The 19,886-nt window shown below is 45.4% G+C and overlaps 1 protein-coding gene across 1 annotated transcript in view; it reads right to left on the minus strand.

The window, feature by feature from the left end:
- Positions 1–379: 379 nt before the first annotated feature.
- LOC120840739 overlaps positions 380–19,886 on the minus strand; it is a 143,039-nt gene continuing 123,532 nt past the window's right edge. Inside the window, exons 13-14 of the mRNA XM_040211392.1 lie at positions 533–667; positions 380–412 (exon numbers count right to left, since the gene is read on the minus strand). Coding sequence (XP_040067326.1) covers positions 380–412; positions 533–667 — 168 coding nt within the window. The remainder of the gene's footprint in view (positions 413–532; positions 668–19,886) is intronic.

Genomic DNA, 19,886 nt, shown 5'->3' on the forward strand with positions numbered 1-19,886 from the left:
ATATCTGCCGAACATGTTTACCTTCGAATCGATTCTTAAATAGGATCACTGCCGACGCCGTTGAGGTATTGAACTATAATGAATACATTTTTGAAGGCCATACTTCATATCAAAATCATAATAAATTGAAGCTTCCCTGGCAAAGAGGAGCTCGTTTTTTATTGCTAAATAATTATTAAAACTCAGTTGTGCTTGTAAACGAGAGCGTTCACAAACAATTTTTTTTAAAGCTCTATTATGTGGTCGTAATTCTTGGGGCCTGTATTCCTCAAACCTACAGAGTCTTGATTTTTGTTCTTGGGACAATAAAATAAAACAAGGCACAGAAAGTATGGCTTTTAATGGTTTATTTAACACGTAAATTGTGTTTTCGCTTTAATTACACTGAAACACATTCTTCAGCTTTACAGACCTAGAGAGGATAAAATAATGCATATATGAGCACAGTTTACAGTTCGCAGCAAAGAATGCCAGCAAAATTTTCAATTTATTTGAGATCGTATATATTTCTAAATGGCAGAAGTAAAGCTGCTCTCACCTTTTCCTGTTGAGATTGTTTATCACTGCAAAGTGTTCCATCGGGTGCCGTGGCATTAGCCACCCAATAAGTTCCTTTTTCATCAGGAGGAGTAGCACAAGCAAGAATGCAATGTTGCAGCAAGTTATCCTGCAAGGTTTTTCCATTGCACCTTTATACTGAGGTATAGCTGTCAGACTTCAAATATTTCTAGATTTCGGGACTACATTGGAGCACATTATAATGAATGACTCGAGTTTCCCATGACTATCAATGGTTAAAGGAGCTGTGCAGCGGTTTCAGTGTTTCGCTTAAATAATTTGGGGGTTCGTGTCTCGATTTCTCTGAAGTAAAGAACTAAAAACCGCTTTTGCCTGCATGTCGTAGTTTTTGTTTAAAAATGGACAAAGATCGAGGTTTCTGCCACCTCTCAACTCGTGCACCGCCTTCCGCGTCACGTGCGCTGTGACGTCGATGTGGTAGGCGCGGGGCTCCGGTGAAGCTCTCTCTCCAGACTCCAGTGAGCAGCGAGCACTCATCCGCTCGCGACCGCGTGACCACGTGTTGGCGGGCGCAGCGCGAACAATATGCTGAAAGGAGGAAAGTCTCATCCGGGTCCGGCCATACCCGTCCGGCCCTGTCCCCCTCCCCCTCCGGCTTCTGGTGCTGTTCGCGATAGCATATAGAGCTGACGGTTTTGTGGCCCTAGGATAGATGGCGCCACTAAAACTCCGTATAATAAAAGTTTTGTCGATGATACCAGGTTTTTGACGCATTTATATTTATGTTGGAACGACAAGATTTATAAAAAAAAGTTACCTTTTATCTAGCAATTATTCGCACAACTTGCTATCTTTCTACAAGACCCCATTGACGTCATTCTGAGTGTTTCCCATGGCCGCGGCTCACGGCTGCAGGTCGGGGAATATTCTAATTTTTGGCTCGCAATTACGCGGCTGAATCGCAACATTTGGAAGGAAGGAGGTGTGTTTCCTGTCTTTTGTGACGAGGTGAACAATGTCAAAAGTAGAAGATGCCAATTCTTTCAACGTTAAAATCGTTGCACAGCTCCTTTAAGTTTGTTCGAACATACCAGACGAAAGCACGTGGTGCAAAATCATACACTGCAGAACCCATAGATCCTGTGTTTGATCCCCAGTCGGGTCGAGCTTGTTAATGACGTTTAGTGAACCGGTCTTCGGGTAGGACAGTCGCTATTTGTGATTCACGTCAACAACTCCAGATGAGAAACCAGTGTCCCCGTACTGGCGTAATATCCCCTCTGAAGGGAACAGATAAAGTTTGAATTCCATAGAGCGAATGCTCTTCATGGAGTTCACTTAGCGCGCGGCACAGCAGCCATCGTCTTAAATCAACGCGCAGAACGAAAGCCACCGGACGAAGTTTATTGAGATTTTCGCTTCATGAACTCCAGCCGTAAGACGCCTCACTTTGATGACAAAATAGGTGCACTTTCCCTAAATACTTACCAATACACTTTAGCTTTGGAATATCTTGTTCGGTGTATATTTCATATCTCACTTTTTTTTTCGAAATTCAGTGAGCAAGCTCAATCGTAGTGCTTTATTACTTCAAAGGTTATTCATTTCTCGGTTGACCTCTTCAACACAAATAAAACATGGGGGCAATCCAGGTGCATATGGCAATTTGAATAATTTTTATCATATAAAAATTATCCATTAACCTACCCAATAAATATTAGTGCTTTAGTTATGAAATTTTATATTACCAGTTAGTCGGCAAAATTTGGACGAACCAAAACAAAACTAAAAACTACACGCGTTAGCCACGCAGACGTAAATCGCTGTACCTGTATGAAAGGCAAACGTTAGTTTAAAATTTAACCTAAACTAAACTGAAAGGGCGGTATTCGTTACTCCAGACAAGTGCACCTGATTACACGTGGGACAGCCACTTCAACGCCGTGCGAATGTTCGTTTAGCGCCCCAGAAACTTTTGTGAACAATCAAAGGAGTTCACTCTCGCCGGAGAATATTAGGGAACCCCTTTGCCTCATGCAGCTGTTTTGAACTCTGCAATTATAGGTTGATTCATGATCGAAATTGTATACTGCGCAATCTCTCGCATATTCAGCAGAGGCAAGAAAAAAGTAAATTACACTTTCTACTTCTTGTTCTTGTCCGTGTCTTTGCGCTGTTTTAATCTTTAATCATGAAATACCAACTAGCCCAAACTTCTACTTTGATTTTTCAAAGAAAATATTAGAAAAACGTAAGTAACACTAAAATTTAGTTGTTACGTAAACAAACCAGATGTAGCACTCATTAAACAGACCAAATTACTTGTAATTGATTACTTTTGGCGTAATTTTGTAACCATTTGTTACATTTATTAAAAAGTAATCGCAAGAGTTTTTGATTGATTTTGAATGTACTAAGATTACTTGAAACCGTTACTATGTTTTTCTTCCCTTCAAGTCTTCTACATTGAACTTCTCAAACCCAAATCTCCCGACAAGAGGATGGTTTTCCTCTATTGGTGGATTAAGCAGATAGGTTATTTATAATTCGGTGATTATATTTAATCCAATAATAGACAGTAAAAAAAAAGAAAAAAAAGAAAAAAATGAAAGCCTTTTACAACTCCCGGTAACGCGGAATTAGAGCGCAGCTCTTGAGGAGGAGGAGGGAAGGGTACTGTGGGGGTGGGTCAAGTGACCTCGGGGGGCGGGGGGTCACGTGACCTTGGGGGTCACGTGACCTTGGGGGTCACGTGACCTTGTGGGAGTCACGTGACCTGGGGCCACGTGACGATGCCGATGACGTCATCAGTGACGTCACTGATGACGCCATCAGTGATGATGATGATGACGATGCGGATGCCGGTGACGTCATCAGTGACGTCACTGATGACGTCATCAGTGACGTCATCAGTATCCCCAGGTCGCGTGACCCCCCCCCCCCGGGGTCACGCGACCTGGGTAACCATCGTGACCCTCGTGAGGGTAACCCTAGTAACCCTTGTGAGGGCAACTCTCGTGACCCTCGTGAGGGTAACTCTCGTGACCCTCGTGAGGGTAACTCTCGTGACCCTCGTGAGGGTAACTCTCGTGACCCTCGTGAGGGTAACTCTCATAACCCTCGTGAAGGTAACCCTTTTGAGGGTAACTAACCCTCGTAACCCTCTTGAGGGTTACGAGGGTAAGTAACCCTCGTGAAGGTAACCCTTTTGAGGGTAAGTAACCCTTGTGGCCCTCGTGATCCTCGTGAGGGTAACCCTCATGAGATTAACCCTCGTAACCCTCGTAACCCTCACGAGGGTTACGAGGGTTGCGGTTACGCCGACGGCGACACCTACGCCGACGCCGCTCAAGCCGGGAACGGGCCCCTAAGAGCTGCGCTCTAAAAAACGCATTCAAGCCAGTGGAAATTTGACTTTTTCAAAATCTGAAGTGATCGAGAAATAATGGTTACTTTTTGAATAACAATAAAATACTTTTTTCCCAAGTCCTCACGTAATTTAAGTGAATATTTTTAACAAACAGTAATTGCAATTGTAATCGATTTCTTTTTTCGAGTAACGTATAGAAGGCTAAAATAAATCTACTTTCATCAACTGTGAATGACTCTTTTCGCTCAAAGTATAACTTCAGTTCGAGTCTTTTTTTTTAACTAAACCCAGTGACCGGTAGATAGATGCCGTCGTCCCTGAACGTGTGTCGGGCTTGGCGGACGTTTGATAGGAGAAAACTGGAACAAACAATAGGCTAAAATTGGTATTTGTGAATCAACTTTTTAGTTTTTCGCTTCATGGTTCCAGTTGTTATTGCGATACTGACAGCAATTATATAGTTCATAGGATAAACAAATTTTGCTATTTCGTTGCCGAAACGCAGTAGGGTTTCACATATGCATCGCGTGGCTTGAGTTGCCGTGATGTCCAGTTGAGGCGTATGCTCCTTGAGGCGTCGGTTCAACTCAAACACTATCCGGTAAGCGTGGGGCGGCACCTCGGCACAGGCGTTAGTTGGGCCAGTGAGCTCGGCACCAAGGTCTCGGCGGGTGTGCCCCACGAAGCAGAGCGCGAGGTATTTTGCCGGGTCGTTCGCTTCATGCAGGATTGACATCGTCCATCCTCCTCGCTCTCGCGTGAGGGAGAGCAGAGGAAGAGTGACGAGCTCCGTCTTCTCTGTCCAGAAAAATCTTAACAGAGAGCTCCGCACCTGACGGAAAAGGTTTCTCAGTGGTAACACCCCCTGTGCGAGGTACCACGGACGCCCGCAGAACAGTGAGCAGGTCAGATACCTGCGCTCGGTCATGGGGACGGCGTAGCCTCCAGCCCGGTTCACGCTTATCACGATGTCGCTCGCCAGGCTGGTCTCCAAATGTTGGGCGAGATTCCCACCGCGCTGTACGTCACGCCGGGTGTCTTCACTACGGCCACCGCCGGGAGTGAAGAGGCTGGCTCGGGTAGGCGGTTGACCCACAACGTACTTCTCTTTTGCTCGTTCAGGCGCGTACCGCAGAGCGACCCGTAGGACATGAAGACCTGCTGATGGGAGCGGCAACACGTCAGCCGCATCCAGCACACGTCGAACATAGCGGAAATGTGCAACAACCGCTGGGTAGTGTCGACAAGGAGTCTCTGCTTGTATGACTTCGTTGAAGTTGGTGCATTTGAGAGTGTGACGATCAAGTGCTCCGAGCCAGTAGAGTGCAAGAACCCCTGCGGGCTGTCCGAGGTAAGTAAGTTTATTTCCCATCAACACTAATGGCGGAGGTCGAGAAAAAAAGCTGTAAAGTACAGCTTGACAAGGTCTTCGACCTCGTACATAGGCGAAATAGCAGAGGCACAGGAGAAAAAACCAACACATACAAAAAAGATTTTCCATACCAAAACAGGGTTCAAGGTAAAACAAGAGGACACTATACAAGCGCAAAATACGTACTAAGCAAACAAAGAATAAAAAGATAAATATATTAAAAAAATAATAAAAAAATTATTACATGAAAGATGAAATCATTGCTAATTTACCTGTCTAAGCCCATAAAATATTCTCTAAGTTCTTTTGGTGATATTCTATTCAATTCTAGTTCACTCTCTTCTAACTGGTTCAGCAATTTAGGCAACGTATATCGAACCATCTGGGAGCCGTAATTTGTTCTCCGAGCCACCATCTCCCAAAGGTGTGCATGACGAGTGGGGTAAACCGGTTCTTTTAGATGAAGATTAGCCAAATTTGTAAGGAAACGTGTATTTCTACTATTTTCCGTTTTAAACATATTACTAAGTCTATAATTGTATAAATCGTATATATTAATAACGCGGTAAGCCCTAAACAGACCAGCTGTTTGGGAGTCAAACGAGACGCCGCCGATGGACCTCAGTATTTTTTTTTTGTAATAAAAATATCTTCTCAAGGTTCGATAATGTAGTTGAGCCCCCAACAAGATGTCCATAATTGAAGTACGAATAAAACAGAGAATTGTAGATTAGTAATTTCACATTCGTTGGCAAAATTGATCGATGGCGATATATCAATCCAGTTATTCGTGACAGTTTGGGAATTATATAATTTATGTGATTGTCCCAGGACATATTCTCAGAAAAGATCACTCCCAAAATCTTAAAATTGCTCACAGTCTCAATTGGGGTTGTGTTAAGAGTAATATCTCTCATTATTCCAATCGATTTATTTCTCGTGGGAAAAAGTACGGCTTTAGTTTTGTTTATGTTAATTTTTAATGAATTTTCCAAGCTCCAAATTTCTAATCTCGACAGCGTCGGGTTTGCAATGTCCACTAGCACGCCAGGAAACAGCGTTTTACGAAGAGCAAGCTTCCGAGCAATAAGAGTGACATTGGAAATGCGCCATCCTTCACGTTCGCGGATAGGTGTGCACTTGACGAGCTCCGTCTTGTTGTCCCAAAAGAAGCAAAAATTTACACCATCCACTTTTTGTGTTGTTCGCAGCAAGACGTGTGCAAGGTGCAACAGCTTAACACGAAGAACAGTCTTTATCAGGTATGATTTCTCGCGGAACGACAAAGCGATGGATGCTGCATACAGCACCCTGTCCTGCACCATGCCTATCACTAAGTCCCAGTTTCGTGACACTGCACCATCAACGTCAAAGAAAACATTGAGAAGCTTCACGTTCAAGATGCTCACGATTTCCAAAAAGGAGCTGGTTGGAAAGATCGTTCAAATTTCGTAGGTTAAGCCGCGCACCGCATACGGCTGAGTGCTATGAAACAAGCGATGTACCTCAAAATTGAGTCTTCGTAAAGAAGACACAAAAATACACGTCATCTGCATATGCCGACACGCTGAGAAATACATTCCCCGGAATAGGGAGGCCTTGGTGGTGCGGGGTATTTAGTGCCACGTGGAGGAATGGGTCGAACATAATCGTGAATAGCAAAAGTGACAGAGGCATCCCTGACGAAAACCTCGTCGGATAGGAAACTCCAGGCCGATGCCGCCACAGGAGGAAATGCGAGCTTAACTGAAGGAATAGACACGCTCTAGTTGATGCACAAAATTGATTGGAAAACCGTACTGAAGACCCATGTCAAATACTGGTGGTCCGCTTTGCCAAGGGCTTTTTGTTGGTTCAAAGACAGTACGCAACCAGGATCCTTGCCTGACCGAGTGTAGGAAATAAGGTCGCGAATGTTTGACAGTGTCGAGTAGTACATGCTTTGTGCCGACATGCAGCGCATTTGCAATGGATGAGTGGCCGTGTGAAGAAGTGAACGTACTGGCTGGGAAAGAAGTGACGTAACGAGTTTGTAGTCATTGTTTAGGAGCAACACAGATTTAAATGTGACTGCCTTCATTTCACCAGTACCAGCTTCAGGCACAATAACGATAATCATTTAAAAAAAAAATGGTTTCCAATCGGGTGCCCGGAACAGACTGCCAAAAAGCTTTAGAAAGAAACGTCGCAATTCCACCGATATGGTTTTGTAAAAAAAAAAAAAAAAACTGGTGATAAGCCATCACGGCCAGGGGATGAATCAATCTTCATTCGTTTGACGAATTAATCAACGTCTTCAAGGAGCGGGGAACTTGCAGGAATGCTCGCCGATCTTCACTTAGGTGAGGTAAATCTTTGCGTAAAAGAGAGATTTTAACTCGGCTTTGGGTCCCATTTGAGTCCATCGCACATTTTCCTGAAATAATCCGCAAATCTTGGTAAATTGCAGTCACCAATGGCCGCTTGAGGTTGCCCTAAACTTGATGGTCGCTCCCGTGAACGGAGGTAGCGAAGGGCACCAGGTCCTCCTGTCGATTGGGCACGGAAGCGTTCCACTCGAAAATACAAGAATGACAGCTATAAAATTGCTTGTTGTTGCGCTAGAATTGCGTGTGTGTCTGATTGCACCAGCGGTGCCCTTGTAAGAATATGAATATTTCCGGGAACCATGTCCAGTAGTACGAAATGTTCACGTGATAGCACTCTTTCCCACGTTATAACAATCATCTCCAGGCGATGAAGTACGCATATTACATTTTCCCAGTTGTTATCAATCGCAGGAGTATAGAATGCAGCATGACTCCTGGCGAAGATATTTTTGAACTTGCGCAACGTTTGCGTAATCGCACAAGGGGCCTCTCTGCAACCACGATTAGTGGTTCTGCTCTACGGTTGTTGCAAGTATATCTATCGTGGCCGCGACTGTTATATGGATGCTCCCGTGCAAGCCGATCTTGGACTGATGACTTGGCAACGGCGAAGGAAGTGCGCGAATACGGATGGTATATATATATATATATATATATACGCATATATATATATATATATATATATATATATATATATATATACATATATATATATATATACACGGTTTTTTTTTTATTCTTACACATTTGTTTAAAAAAACCTTGAAAGGTACACTAATGCGGTTTGTGCAGGTGGGTTATACGGCCAGGCGAAGATTATGTGGGTGGCTAATCTTTGCGATAAGTCGGCTAATTAATTAAAATTTGTTAATTAACTTTTTTAATTATTGAAAATAGACATATGGTTTCAATTAGAAACTTGTAGAGCATCATCGAAAACCACTAAATCAACCATTTTTGGAAGGATGTAACGCCAGGGAAGCATTTTACAGCGCTCTGTAAAAACGCTCCATTTGGACGAGATTTGTTTATGCGCTTTGGCCGAGCGTTTGCTTGATTTACTGTGTGCGCTTTTTTCAATATTTTTCTTTAATGCAGGGGATTTGTCTATGCGCGTTGGCGTTGATTTGCTCTGTGTGCTTATTTTACATTTTCTTTCATTATGCAGGAGCTTTTTCTATGCGTTTTGGCGTTATTTACTGTGTGCGTTTATTACATTCCTCCATCCCCTTTATTTTTTTTTTACTGTGCTTTGTTTGGCTTTGCGTCCTTCCGCGGCGTGCGTTGCTGGCCATCTGGGCCGATCCATCTACGTGAACGTTACTGCGCCCCCCGCACGTTACGTTCCTGGGGTCACGAATTCTGACGTGGCCTTTGGTTGGCTCCGATGGCTGGCGGCGTCTACTGCGGCCGTGCGTGGAGTTGGGGGGGAGTGCAGCAGCGGTTTTTTTACTTGGGCTCTTTTACTTGGGCATTTTTACACGTTATCTGACAGGTGACGGGGCCCGGGTGTGGAAACCGAAAACAACTCTGTAACCGACTCTGGCAACCAGTCTTGAGGAAGGCCTGTCTCAGGCCGAAACGTCGACTCACTAAATGCTTTAAAACTCCAACAACATTTTGAAGTGCGACTTCATTACTTTATAGACTTCGGCATCCTACGCTATATTTTATTGATCTATATATATATATATATATATATATATATATATATATATATATATATATATATATATATATATATATATATATATATACGGTCGAGACGCCCACTTGGCGTGCCTGTTCGCCACATGCGGGAATAAAGCGAGTCGTGCAGTTTAGTCAAAGAGTAAACGAGACCAAAGTGTCGCACCAATGTGTGAAAGTTTCGGGTCAACTGTTCTGAACGAGGATTTTAGCGCAAACTGCGGGTGACCGTATGAGAGTATAGCACACAGTGAAAATTCCCCTCAGATAAATGTGGATGTAGTGTAATTGATACTCCTCTAAGCTACAAAAAAAAATTGTTAAATTATGCCGATGGGCAGGAGCATAAACTTTTACAATGCGAAATTCGCTGAGACTTCAGGAAACATCCAGGTAGATTTACCCGTCCTTTACTATAAATAATGAAAAAAAAATCACTCTTAAGAAGGCGCTTACGCAAAAAAACTATTCTGACGCCACATGCCGGCCGCATCCTGAGACTAAAAGACCAATCAACTCGAAATCGAGTCATAAAATTGAACACTTGAGAACTTATTTGAAAGCAATTATCTCCCCTGGAAGCAAGATGTCAATTCAGGTAGACCTTGCCAAGTAAATTACTCTAGCTTCTTGCTTTCAAAACCTTGCAAATTGAAGGGTGCTGTCGTAGGTTCGTGGGGATGTCGTGTCATAAATAATGAGACCGAGACCGTTGGCTTTGAGCATTGTTTAACCAAAGAAGATATAAAAAAAATATTTACAGCAATGGTATTAGCAAAGGTTCTACAAAAATATTGCGAACAGCGATATCAGTAGACGGTACACACGCGGCTTCCACAGTTCTTAGTGACAATAGAAAAATGTTCGTCATACGTTGGGTCTTAGAGTCTTCTGTCGTTGCGCAGGTGGAGATGGCTGAGCGGGCGGAGTGTTGGGTTCCGGGTCTTCAGAAGTCCGGACGAACCTAGCGAGGGCGGAGGGCAGGCTGACGAGTCTCTGAGTTCCCGGCCTTGTGGAACCAGGACGCACTCAGCGCGAGCGGTGGCCAGGCCAGCGCATTCGTGAGTTCCCGGCCTATCGAACCGGGACGAACTCAACGGTCAGCCAGCTTTTCGGACCGCATGTCTTCTCCCTCTTTTCGTTCTTTTTCGCTCGTGCCTTTACTCCGGCCGTCGACGGTATATCTCGTGGCACGCGGGGCCACGTCATGGCGAAAACATCCGTAGCCCGGTGATGGTTCTCAGCAGGTCATGGTTCTCAGCCGCGCACATCACAAGAGTCCCTTTTTACGAGTTTTTTTTTTTCAGAAAAAAAACTATGTTAGTTGCGCGAAGGTTACACATATCAATAAACGTGCACAGAAAACCCTTGAAGGACAAATATTTCAGACCGCATGAATTCATCACCGAACGTAAACCACACCTTATCTAGACTAGACTAGGCGGCTCATGTAATCCGCACCTACGTTCTCGGAGCCTCTGATATGTTCCACACGAAAGGTATGTTCTTGTAAGGACAGGCTCCATCGCAGAACTCTTCCGTTCAGGTGTCTGGCTTGAGTGAGATACTGTAACGGCTGGTGGTCGGTTTGAACCACGAAAGATGCCCCGTAAAAATAGAGGTGGAACTTCCCCACGCCCTATACCAACGCCAAGCATTCGCATTCTATTTCTGAATATCGGATCTCGCACGACAGAAGCTGTCGGCTGGCGTAAGACACCGGGTGGAGGAGTCCATCGTGCTCCTGCATGAGAACAGCGCCTACGCAGGTGTCGGAGGCGTCCGTGCGAAGCACATATTTCTTCTGGAGCTCCGGCGCCTTCAACACTAGATTAGACGCTAGTGACATCTTGAGCTCCCCAAAAGCCGTTTCTCTCTCGGGGTACCACGTGACCTTATTTCGCTCCGTCTTCCGAGTCATCTCTACCAGAGGTTGGGCCTTCCTGGCGTAGTTTGGCACAAAGTCGCGGTAGTAACCCGCTAGTCCTAAGAATGAACGCACCTGCTTCTTGGTTTCAGGCTTTGGGGCGTTCACAAGCTTCGCCACCCCGCTTTCTATCGGCTGGACCTGACCGTCTCCTAAGCGGTGTCCCAAGAAAGAAATTGCGGTTGCTCCGACCTCACATTTCTGCGGTTTGATTGTGAGGCCTGCCTCACGAACTCTGTCAAAGAATTGTCGCAAAGTTAGTATCTGTTCTTCCCATGTGGCTGTGGCCACGAGCACGTCATCCAGGTAGTGAACCACGTTGGGAACTCCTAGGAGAAGCGTCCTCATGAGTCGGGTGAATATTGCGGGAGCCGTCTCAATGCCAAATGGCATGAACGTGAAGTGGTAGTGCCCCGACTGTGTCGAAAAAGACGTTTTTGGGTCGTGAACATTCTGCTAAGGGGTGCTAAGGACGGACACCGTGTTCGCGGAGGTTGGAACAAAACAATATTTCTCCAAGTTTGACCTCACCAGGGGATACTGGCAGGTACTGCCAGTATCCCCTGGTGAGGTCAAACTTGGAGAAATATTGTTTTGTTCCAACCTCCGCGAACATGGTGTCCGTCCTTAGGATGGGCTCTGCGTCCGAGATAAGGACATCGTTGACGCGGCGGAAATCAATGCATGTGCGATAAGTGTTATATTTTTTCTTTATCAGCACCAGAGGTGAGTTGTATGGTGAGCGTGAGCGCTCGATGACTCCTAGCCTCAGCATCTCGTTCACCTCATTTTCTACGATATCCTTCATTGCAAAGGGAAGATGATATTGATGTGTGTTTATGACGTCGGAGGTCATCACGTCCAGTCGACACTCGACGAGATTTGTGTTCCCTGGGACTTCAGAAAATATATCTTCAAATGCAGTTAGAAGACTTCGAATTTCACCCAGTTGTTTCTCATCCAAGCGGTCGGACACTTCAACGGCTTCAGACCCGGTTTTCTCTTCCGCTATAAAGGTAGGAAGCTGTGCTTCTGATACTGCTTCCTCGATGACGATGGCTGACGAATTTTGCGGTATAGCTTCCAGGAGACGTTCTTCATAGCGTTTCAACATGTTTATGTGAAACAGCTTCGTGGAGTGCCCCAGGTATAACCAGTAGTCGAAGTCATTTTTCTTCCCATTGACCGAAAAGGGACCCTTTCACGACATCAGTAGCTTGTTGTGATTTGTCGGAAGAAGGATAAGTGCCCGATCCCCCACTTTGAGCTGTCCTGCTCTACTGTTTCGATCGTAGTATTTCTTTTGGGTGACTTGTGCCCGGGCCAACATTTGGTGGGTTAGCTGAATTGTTTATTCCAGTCGTTCTGTGAGGTCAATGACGTAGCCGTACGCTGTTTTGACTTCGTCTTTAAGATCGTCCTCGGTCCATAGTTCCTTGAGTACCGTGATCGGTCCGCGCACGTGGCGTCCGTAGATTAACCCGCACGGAGAAAATCCAAGGCTGGTCTGTGGCACCTCCCGGTACGCAAACAAAACCGGGGCGAGGTATCGGTCCCATGATTTCGGTTGCTCTTGACATAAGTTCCGCAGCATTTGCTTCAGGGTACCGTTGAATCGTTCCACCATCCCGTTACCCATTGGATGGTAGGGTGTTGTGTTTAGCTGCTTGACGGCTAAGAGATCGTTAACTTCACGCATCAGGTCGGAAGTGAAGCATGTACTGCGGTCGCAGAGAACTTCAAGTGAGAATCCTATCCGTGAAAACATTTCAACGAGTCCCTCCGCGACCGTCGCCGAGTCGACTCTGGTTAGTGCCACAGCGTCTGGATAACGTATAGCAAAATCAACCAAGGTTAGAATGTATCGGTTTCCCTTTGTTGAGGTCGGCGCCAGCGGTCCAACGATGTCTACCGCCACGCGGTCAAATGGTGTGTCAATCAAGGGCATACGCCCGAGTGGGGCTTTGCCTACCTTGCCTTTGTGAAAGGTTCTTTGGCACGTATTACATGACTTCACGTACCTTTGAACTGCGTTCTGGATCCTGGGTCAATAGAATCCGGCCAAGGACACGGTCAAGAGTCTTCTTGATGCCTTGATGCCTTGCCATTAAACTCTCGTGAGCTAGCTTCAACGCATGTGTCCTTAGAAACTTAGGTAGCATTGCCTGCTTCAAGGTTCTGCCAGGAGATACCTGGTAGCAGCGCAACAATATTCCCTTCTCTACTACGAATTCATGAGATGTGTCTCGTTTTCCCGGGAATACCTTTCCTACTTTTTGCCAGCAGTTTTGTAGAGTTTCATCTTTTTCTTGCAAGTCTTGAAAGGTTCTTCTGGTCACCTGCATGGCGCCAATGCCGACGCTGAGGGCATTTCGGCGTTGCTTTGTAACGCTTGCTCCGGCCAGCTTCGCAGTCGGGACAAGACGCTTTGGCTTTTCGTTCCCCATGGCGTTGCCTCCCCGAGGTCTAGCGGTCCCCACCGGTTCTTTCCAATGAGTATCGGGAGAGGATGCGTCGCGCGAGCCGGGATTGCCGACTATTATATCATAAAGGGGAGCGTCCAGGCACTTGGCCACTGCGGTCCCCGTGAAATAGGGGGACGTGATATCCACTTGCGCCTCAGGAACTTCGATGCTACGGCCATCTACCAACAGCAACGTGGCTGTGGTTCCCGTGAGTGCTGCCTCCGGGACGAGCGAGCGGCGCACCACCATGGTGTTGCTACCGGTGTCCCTTAATACAGAGACAGCCTGGCCGTCAAGTGTACCTTTTAAAACAGGCATGTCATACGTCGCCTTTGGCCCCCCTCGATTTACGTCGATGGCCTTTTCGCCTCCTGGTGGCTTAGGGTTGGGTTCCGAGGTTTGACGTGCTTGGCTTTTCCTGTTCCCAGGAGACACACAACAGTACGCCTCTTTTGGGTCGTTACCCATTTTTTGTGCATGGCTTGATATTGTGGCCTATCCGACGACCGTACATGCAGTACAGCTGTTTCGGTATTGAACGGCAGTCGGATGCCTTGTGTCCCGGTTTGTCGCATACAAAGCATTTGACCTGAGGTTTGTTGGTAGTGTTTACTTCCTTTCCTCTTGTGTCCCCCACCTCACTCTTTTCTCGAAATACGAGCAGGTTGCGTTGTCGCTGGGCTTCCAGGAAACTGTCCGCCACATCAGCCGTTTCGCTGAGCGTCTTACATTTCCTCTCTCGGAAGAACAGCGCTAGTCAGCTGTGGCAGTTGTTAAGAAACTGCTCGGTAATGACTAAGTCTCGTAGCCCTTCAACGGTAGACGCCGTGCCGGAAAGTTCCACCGAGCGTTTAAAGAAACTGGCAATTCTTGCCGCATACTGTTTTCCGGTTTCACCGTCCTGGGGTTTGCTCTCACGGAACTTCTCATTGTACCCCTCCGCGGTGAAACGAAAACGCTGCAGCAACGCTAACCTCGTTTTCTCGTAATCCATCGAATGCTCCGGACCCAGTCGACCAAAGACCTTCAAAGCCTCCCCGCTGAGACACATACTCAGAGCTGTGGCCCGCTTTTCTCTCGGCCAATTGTATCCCGCTGCGATGTGTTCAAAGCTTTTCAAATACGCGTCGAGATCATCCCGTCGTTCATCGAAGGGTGGGATCATCTTGTGAGGATTAATTAGCAATGAAGCGCCTCCATCCGCCCCTCGGTCGCCTGCTGCCATTATTCTGGTTTGACTCTCGGCCTCTGCCAACCGGACTTTCAGTAACAGAGTTTCGCGTTCGCACTCGGCTAGCGCGCGTTCAGCAGCTAACTTCTCCTTTGTCGCCTCTCGTGCGCACTCGGCTAGCGCGCGCTCAGCATCTAACTTCACCTTTGTCGCCTCTCTCGGCTGCGCGATCCTCACGTCAGAGCCTTTCTCTCTCTTTTTCCTGCGCCTGTTCAGACTCCACCAAAGCCCTCAACACCACGTCGCGCAACCCCAAGCGTTCTCTAAGGCCGATCAATTCTTTCGTACTCATAGTCTCTTTCGTATTTAAACAATGCTCAAACAATCTCGTTCTGTCGCGGACGCCAATTTGTCGTAGGTTCGTGAGGATGTCGTGTAATAAATAATGAGAACGAGACCGTTGGCTTTGAGAATTGTTTAAACAAAGAATATATACAGAAAAATATTTACAGCAATGGTATTAGCAAAGGTTCTACAAAAATATTGAGACCAGCGATATCAGTAGATGTTACACACGCGGCTTCCACAGTTCTTAACAATCGAAAAATGTTCGTCATACGTTCGGTCTTGGAGTCTCCTGTCGTTGCGCTGGTGGAGATGGCTGAGCGGGCGGTGTGTTGGGTTCCGGGTCTTCAGAAGTCCGGACGAACCCAGCGAGGGCGGAGGGCAGCCTGACGAGTCTCTGAGTTGCCGGCCTTGTGGAAACAGGACGCACCCCTGTTGGAAAATTTCGATGATGGAAAGACGACGGAAAAGGCTCATACAAGCGTAACCGTAATATGGGACATCCTATACAAGCGAAAAAGGTGGCTCCAGTATAGTGGAATAAGGCGGAACGATACAGGTGGGCAGAACCATACAAGCGTGTCGTATTATGGGACATCCTATACCAGCGTAGTGGATTAAGGCAGAACCATGTAGGCGGACGGAACCATACATGCATAACGTGATATGGGACATCCTATACCAGCAAAAAGGCGATACCAGCATGGTGGAGCCATATGGCTCCAGCATGTTGGTTTCGCCTTTTCACTGTTGTACAGGGCGATTTAGTTTTAAGCTTGACGTATATGTTTAGAAAGGTCGTGAAAGCTAAATTAATGCGGTTTGTGCAGGCGAGTTATACGGCCAGGCGTATGTAGTATAGGGACCTAGTCACAACGATCAGTCAGATAATTAAATACAATTTGTTGATCAACTTTTTAATTAGTGAAAATGAAAACATGGTTTCAATTAGAAACTTGCTGAGTCATTGAAAACCACAAAATCAAGTTTTTTTAGGAGGATATAATGCAGGGGTAGCGTTTTATACGTTCTGTAAAAAGCTTTATTTGGACGAGTTTCTAGGTTTCAGTTCCTTATCAGAGCTCATCTCTGCGCCCACGGTCCTGTTCCCCAGGGGCTTAGACACGCAACACACGTGCGCCTTGCTTCCCTTCATCCTACGAGGGAGGCGAGGGACGGCTTCGCACTGCGGCCACCAGGCAGCTGGACCGCAGGTGCAAAGATGCGCTCTGGTAAGAAACCGAAGTCTGGAAACGCGTCCAAATTGACCATTTTTTTAGAACGCCATAAAATGCTGCTCTTGTCTTATATCCTTACAAAGAAAATTGATTTAGTGTGTTTTGATGATGCTTAGCAAGTTTCTAATTGGAACCATGGGTCTGTTTTCACTGATTAAAAATTTCACGAACATACTATACTTAGAGAGAGGCTGAAGCAGTTTTGTATTTGAGAAAACACTTTTAAATCTTCATTTGACCTCCAGAATCTCAAATATCAAAATTATTTGGTAATTTGGTGAATCGAGGCTGCATAGTCATTTTTAAAGCGCTGTGAAGGCACCTCCCTGGAGAGCGACGCCACAAAAGCAGTTTTCGAAATCTTTGCTCACGCATCTTCAGCGCCCATCAAAGCTATGCACGCACATGCTATTTTTTAAAAGGGCAGAAAAATGTGTCACGACTGGTGCCAATGACGGAGAATATACCTAGAAAACTTGCGATTGGACGCGCGGCCCTTAAGCAACACACGCTTGGCGGCCGAAAGGTCTTCTTACGATGTCACTGTTGGTAGGATGTTTTTTTTGTGTTTTCTCACGTTTAGTTATATCTTTGTGGAAAACGAACGGGATATTCAGATTCGCGGGTAAAACTACGCTAGAATGAACCTCCATCTAGTTTTCTGAAAGAAGTCTGGCACATCTCTGTAATAAGCTGACTGATCATTACAAATTAGCCTTTTATACTATGCCGCCCTGGCCATATAACTCACGTGCGCAGACCGCGTAAATGTAGCTCTTACGGTTTTTTTAAAAACAATTTGTAAAACATACAAAAAACACTCTGTAGAATGTCCCCCAATACGATACGATTGTATGGTTCTTTTCCCGCTTGCATTGTTCAAGAAAGACCTGTGGACATCCAGCGTTTCATTGGAATGCTGGATGCCAGCGAGTCTACATCAGTGAGTGGTTTCAAACAAGCATGATGTTTGCACACCAGTAAGCTCTTATCCGAGGCTCACCAGGAGCACTAAGAGCAGAGGCGAAATGTTGTGACGTGGTAAATTTGGTTGCAGGTATTTATTTTTAGAAGAACTGCAAGCAGCAAAGCTTAACTTTGCTCAAAAGAAGATAATTAAAAATCCAATACTGAACAATGGTGTCCCTTGAGCTGTCAGACCAAACTCCCACTCTTGCCACTCAGGAGTTCCCAACTTGTGCGTAGAAGATCAGCACAACCCAGATTTGTGCTGCAAGCGCACCTGCAATATAAAAGTTGAATAAACATGAGATGAAATATGAGACGTTTACAATTCTCTGTAATGTGAAATTAGAGCACAGATCTTGAAGAGGAGGATGGGAGGGTATGACCCCCCCCCCCCTAACCCTCCAATTCTTCTGCTCCATCCCATTTAGCGAAAAATTTCCCTGAATTTAGCGGGAAAATTCGCCCACTAAATTTAGCGGGTTAAGTTTTCCACAAAATTTAGCGCGGAAATTGATGTCACATGACCTCAACACAAATGCAGTTTTCCCGCTAAAAGTAGCGGGGAAAATGACGTTGCATGACCGTGTCATGTCATCCATAAAAAATTTAGTTTCTCAGCTAGACTTAGCGGAAATATTAACGTCACATTACCGCAACATTAATTCAATTTCCTGCCAAGTTTAGTTGGGCGGTTACCAAGGTATATGTACATGGGTAGCGAAGCTTCCATAGAAGCCCACATGTCGAAAAAATGGCGGCCCATGGAGCTGCTTTAGCGCCATCTATGAGTCGTGGGGACACTTCCGGCGGAACAAAAAATCAACAGGAAATGACGACACTTCCGGAAAAAAACGTGACGTCATGCGTGCATGTGGTTTGGCGCGAAAATTAAACAAAACTAATTCCAGAGATCACAGGTAAATGAACGACATATACACTAAAAAGTCTCAAACATAGCTCCGTGTTTGAGCTTTGTTTGATACTTTTTAGTGTATATGTCGTTCTTTTTACCTGCAGTCTCGGGTTTTTCCTGGGGTGTTTACACCTTGTGTTTACTCTATACTGGAATACTGGATCGTTTACACCATTATTTGCCCTTGCTCTTATATTTTGTTCGAAATGTTTTTTTTCTGCAGCCGACTTTGTTAGCCGACCTGCTATGAGAATAGTTTCATTTCGTCACAACCATCGTGTCTTTGCACTGTGGTCAAACTCCAGCCGCAGTGTTTTGCTTTTTGTTCCTTCAGGATCCCTGGGAAATATGTGAGAAACCTGAAAGCAAATTATGTAATGTCACAAAAAAGAGTGAATCAAATTGCTGGAGTGTGTTGGGCGTATGAAATACACAACAGTAACTCTAATGCAAGTCCAACGTCGCTTTAACAGTCGCGTTTTATTTGTTTTATTCACTTACAATCATTCACTCAGATTACTCACTAGAATTATACAATCGGTATCAACTATTTTCAAAAGGTCATGGTCGAAGAAAATTAGTAGATCGGTACATATGGCACAATGTTGTAACATAAGACATTGTACAATCGGCTGGACGTTGTGAGGACGTTGACAGTTGATAGGCAGCCACTAATAACTCGGAGGTTCCACAGTGTTCCGACGACAACTGAGGCCACCACTGTAATACACAGAAAAGCTACACTTTTCTACACATTCCTTGGGCAAGGTACCATAATGCTGAAAATATCTTAACTTGCATCTGCTGGTGCTGCTACACGGCAACGCAGCGATTGTTTGGTGGAGGTCAAGGAAGCCAAGTGGAGTAAACCCTCTTGGAGCCCTGTGGTATGCTGCACGTCATAAGCGAGTTTTGCTTCACAGCTTTAAACTCTATATATGTGAATAAGTTAGAGGACCACATTACTCCTCAAGAAACCGAAGAAAATGAAAGGCTCGAATAGAACATGCCTGCACTGCTTTAAAAAGTACTCTGGGTGGTCTCACATACGTAGTCTGCGCACTTGCTGTCTAGCTTTACACTTTGCTACTGTATCAAATAGTCAGCATTTTTTTTCCGCGCGAACCAGTGCAGAATGGCTCTGGCAATCAGAGAAAACAAATTATCATAAACACTTTCGTCACATACAGTCAGAGACTTTGAAAGCTTCTGGTTAAAAAGGACACAAAGAGTCCGCCCTACGTTCTCCTTTGAAATTAGGTTGTTGATACATGTCTCGAAGACTTCCTCACAAGCTTCAACAAATAATATGAAAGAAGCAGAAGGAACTGAGAGGATTCCAAAGTGGGAGTCGGCAGTTCCTTTCACACTCAAATACAAGAGCACTTGATTTCCCTCAGAAAAACACGCATTTTCTGTCCTCAACTCATATTTCTGGGATGTTCCTACACAGGAATGAACCTTGAGGAATTTCGATGCCAGCCACCCAGCAAAATAAACCATGTTGTTCTCTCCTATTGCCAAAGGGTAGTTTGAAGG

The sequence above is a fragment of the Ixodes scapularis genome, unplaced genomic scaffold (assembly GCF_016920785.2).
Source record: "Ixodes scapularis isolate PalLabHiFi unplaced genomic scaffold, ASM1692078v2 PGA_scaffold2__306_contigs__length_199485367, whole genome shotgun sequence".
In the NCBI taxonomy this organism is placed as follows: domain Eukaryota; kingdom Metazoa; phylum Arthropoda; class Arachnida; order Ixodida; family Ixodidae; genus Ixodes; species Ixodes scapularis.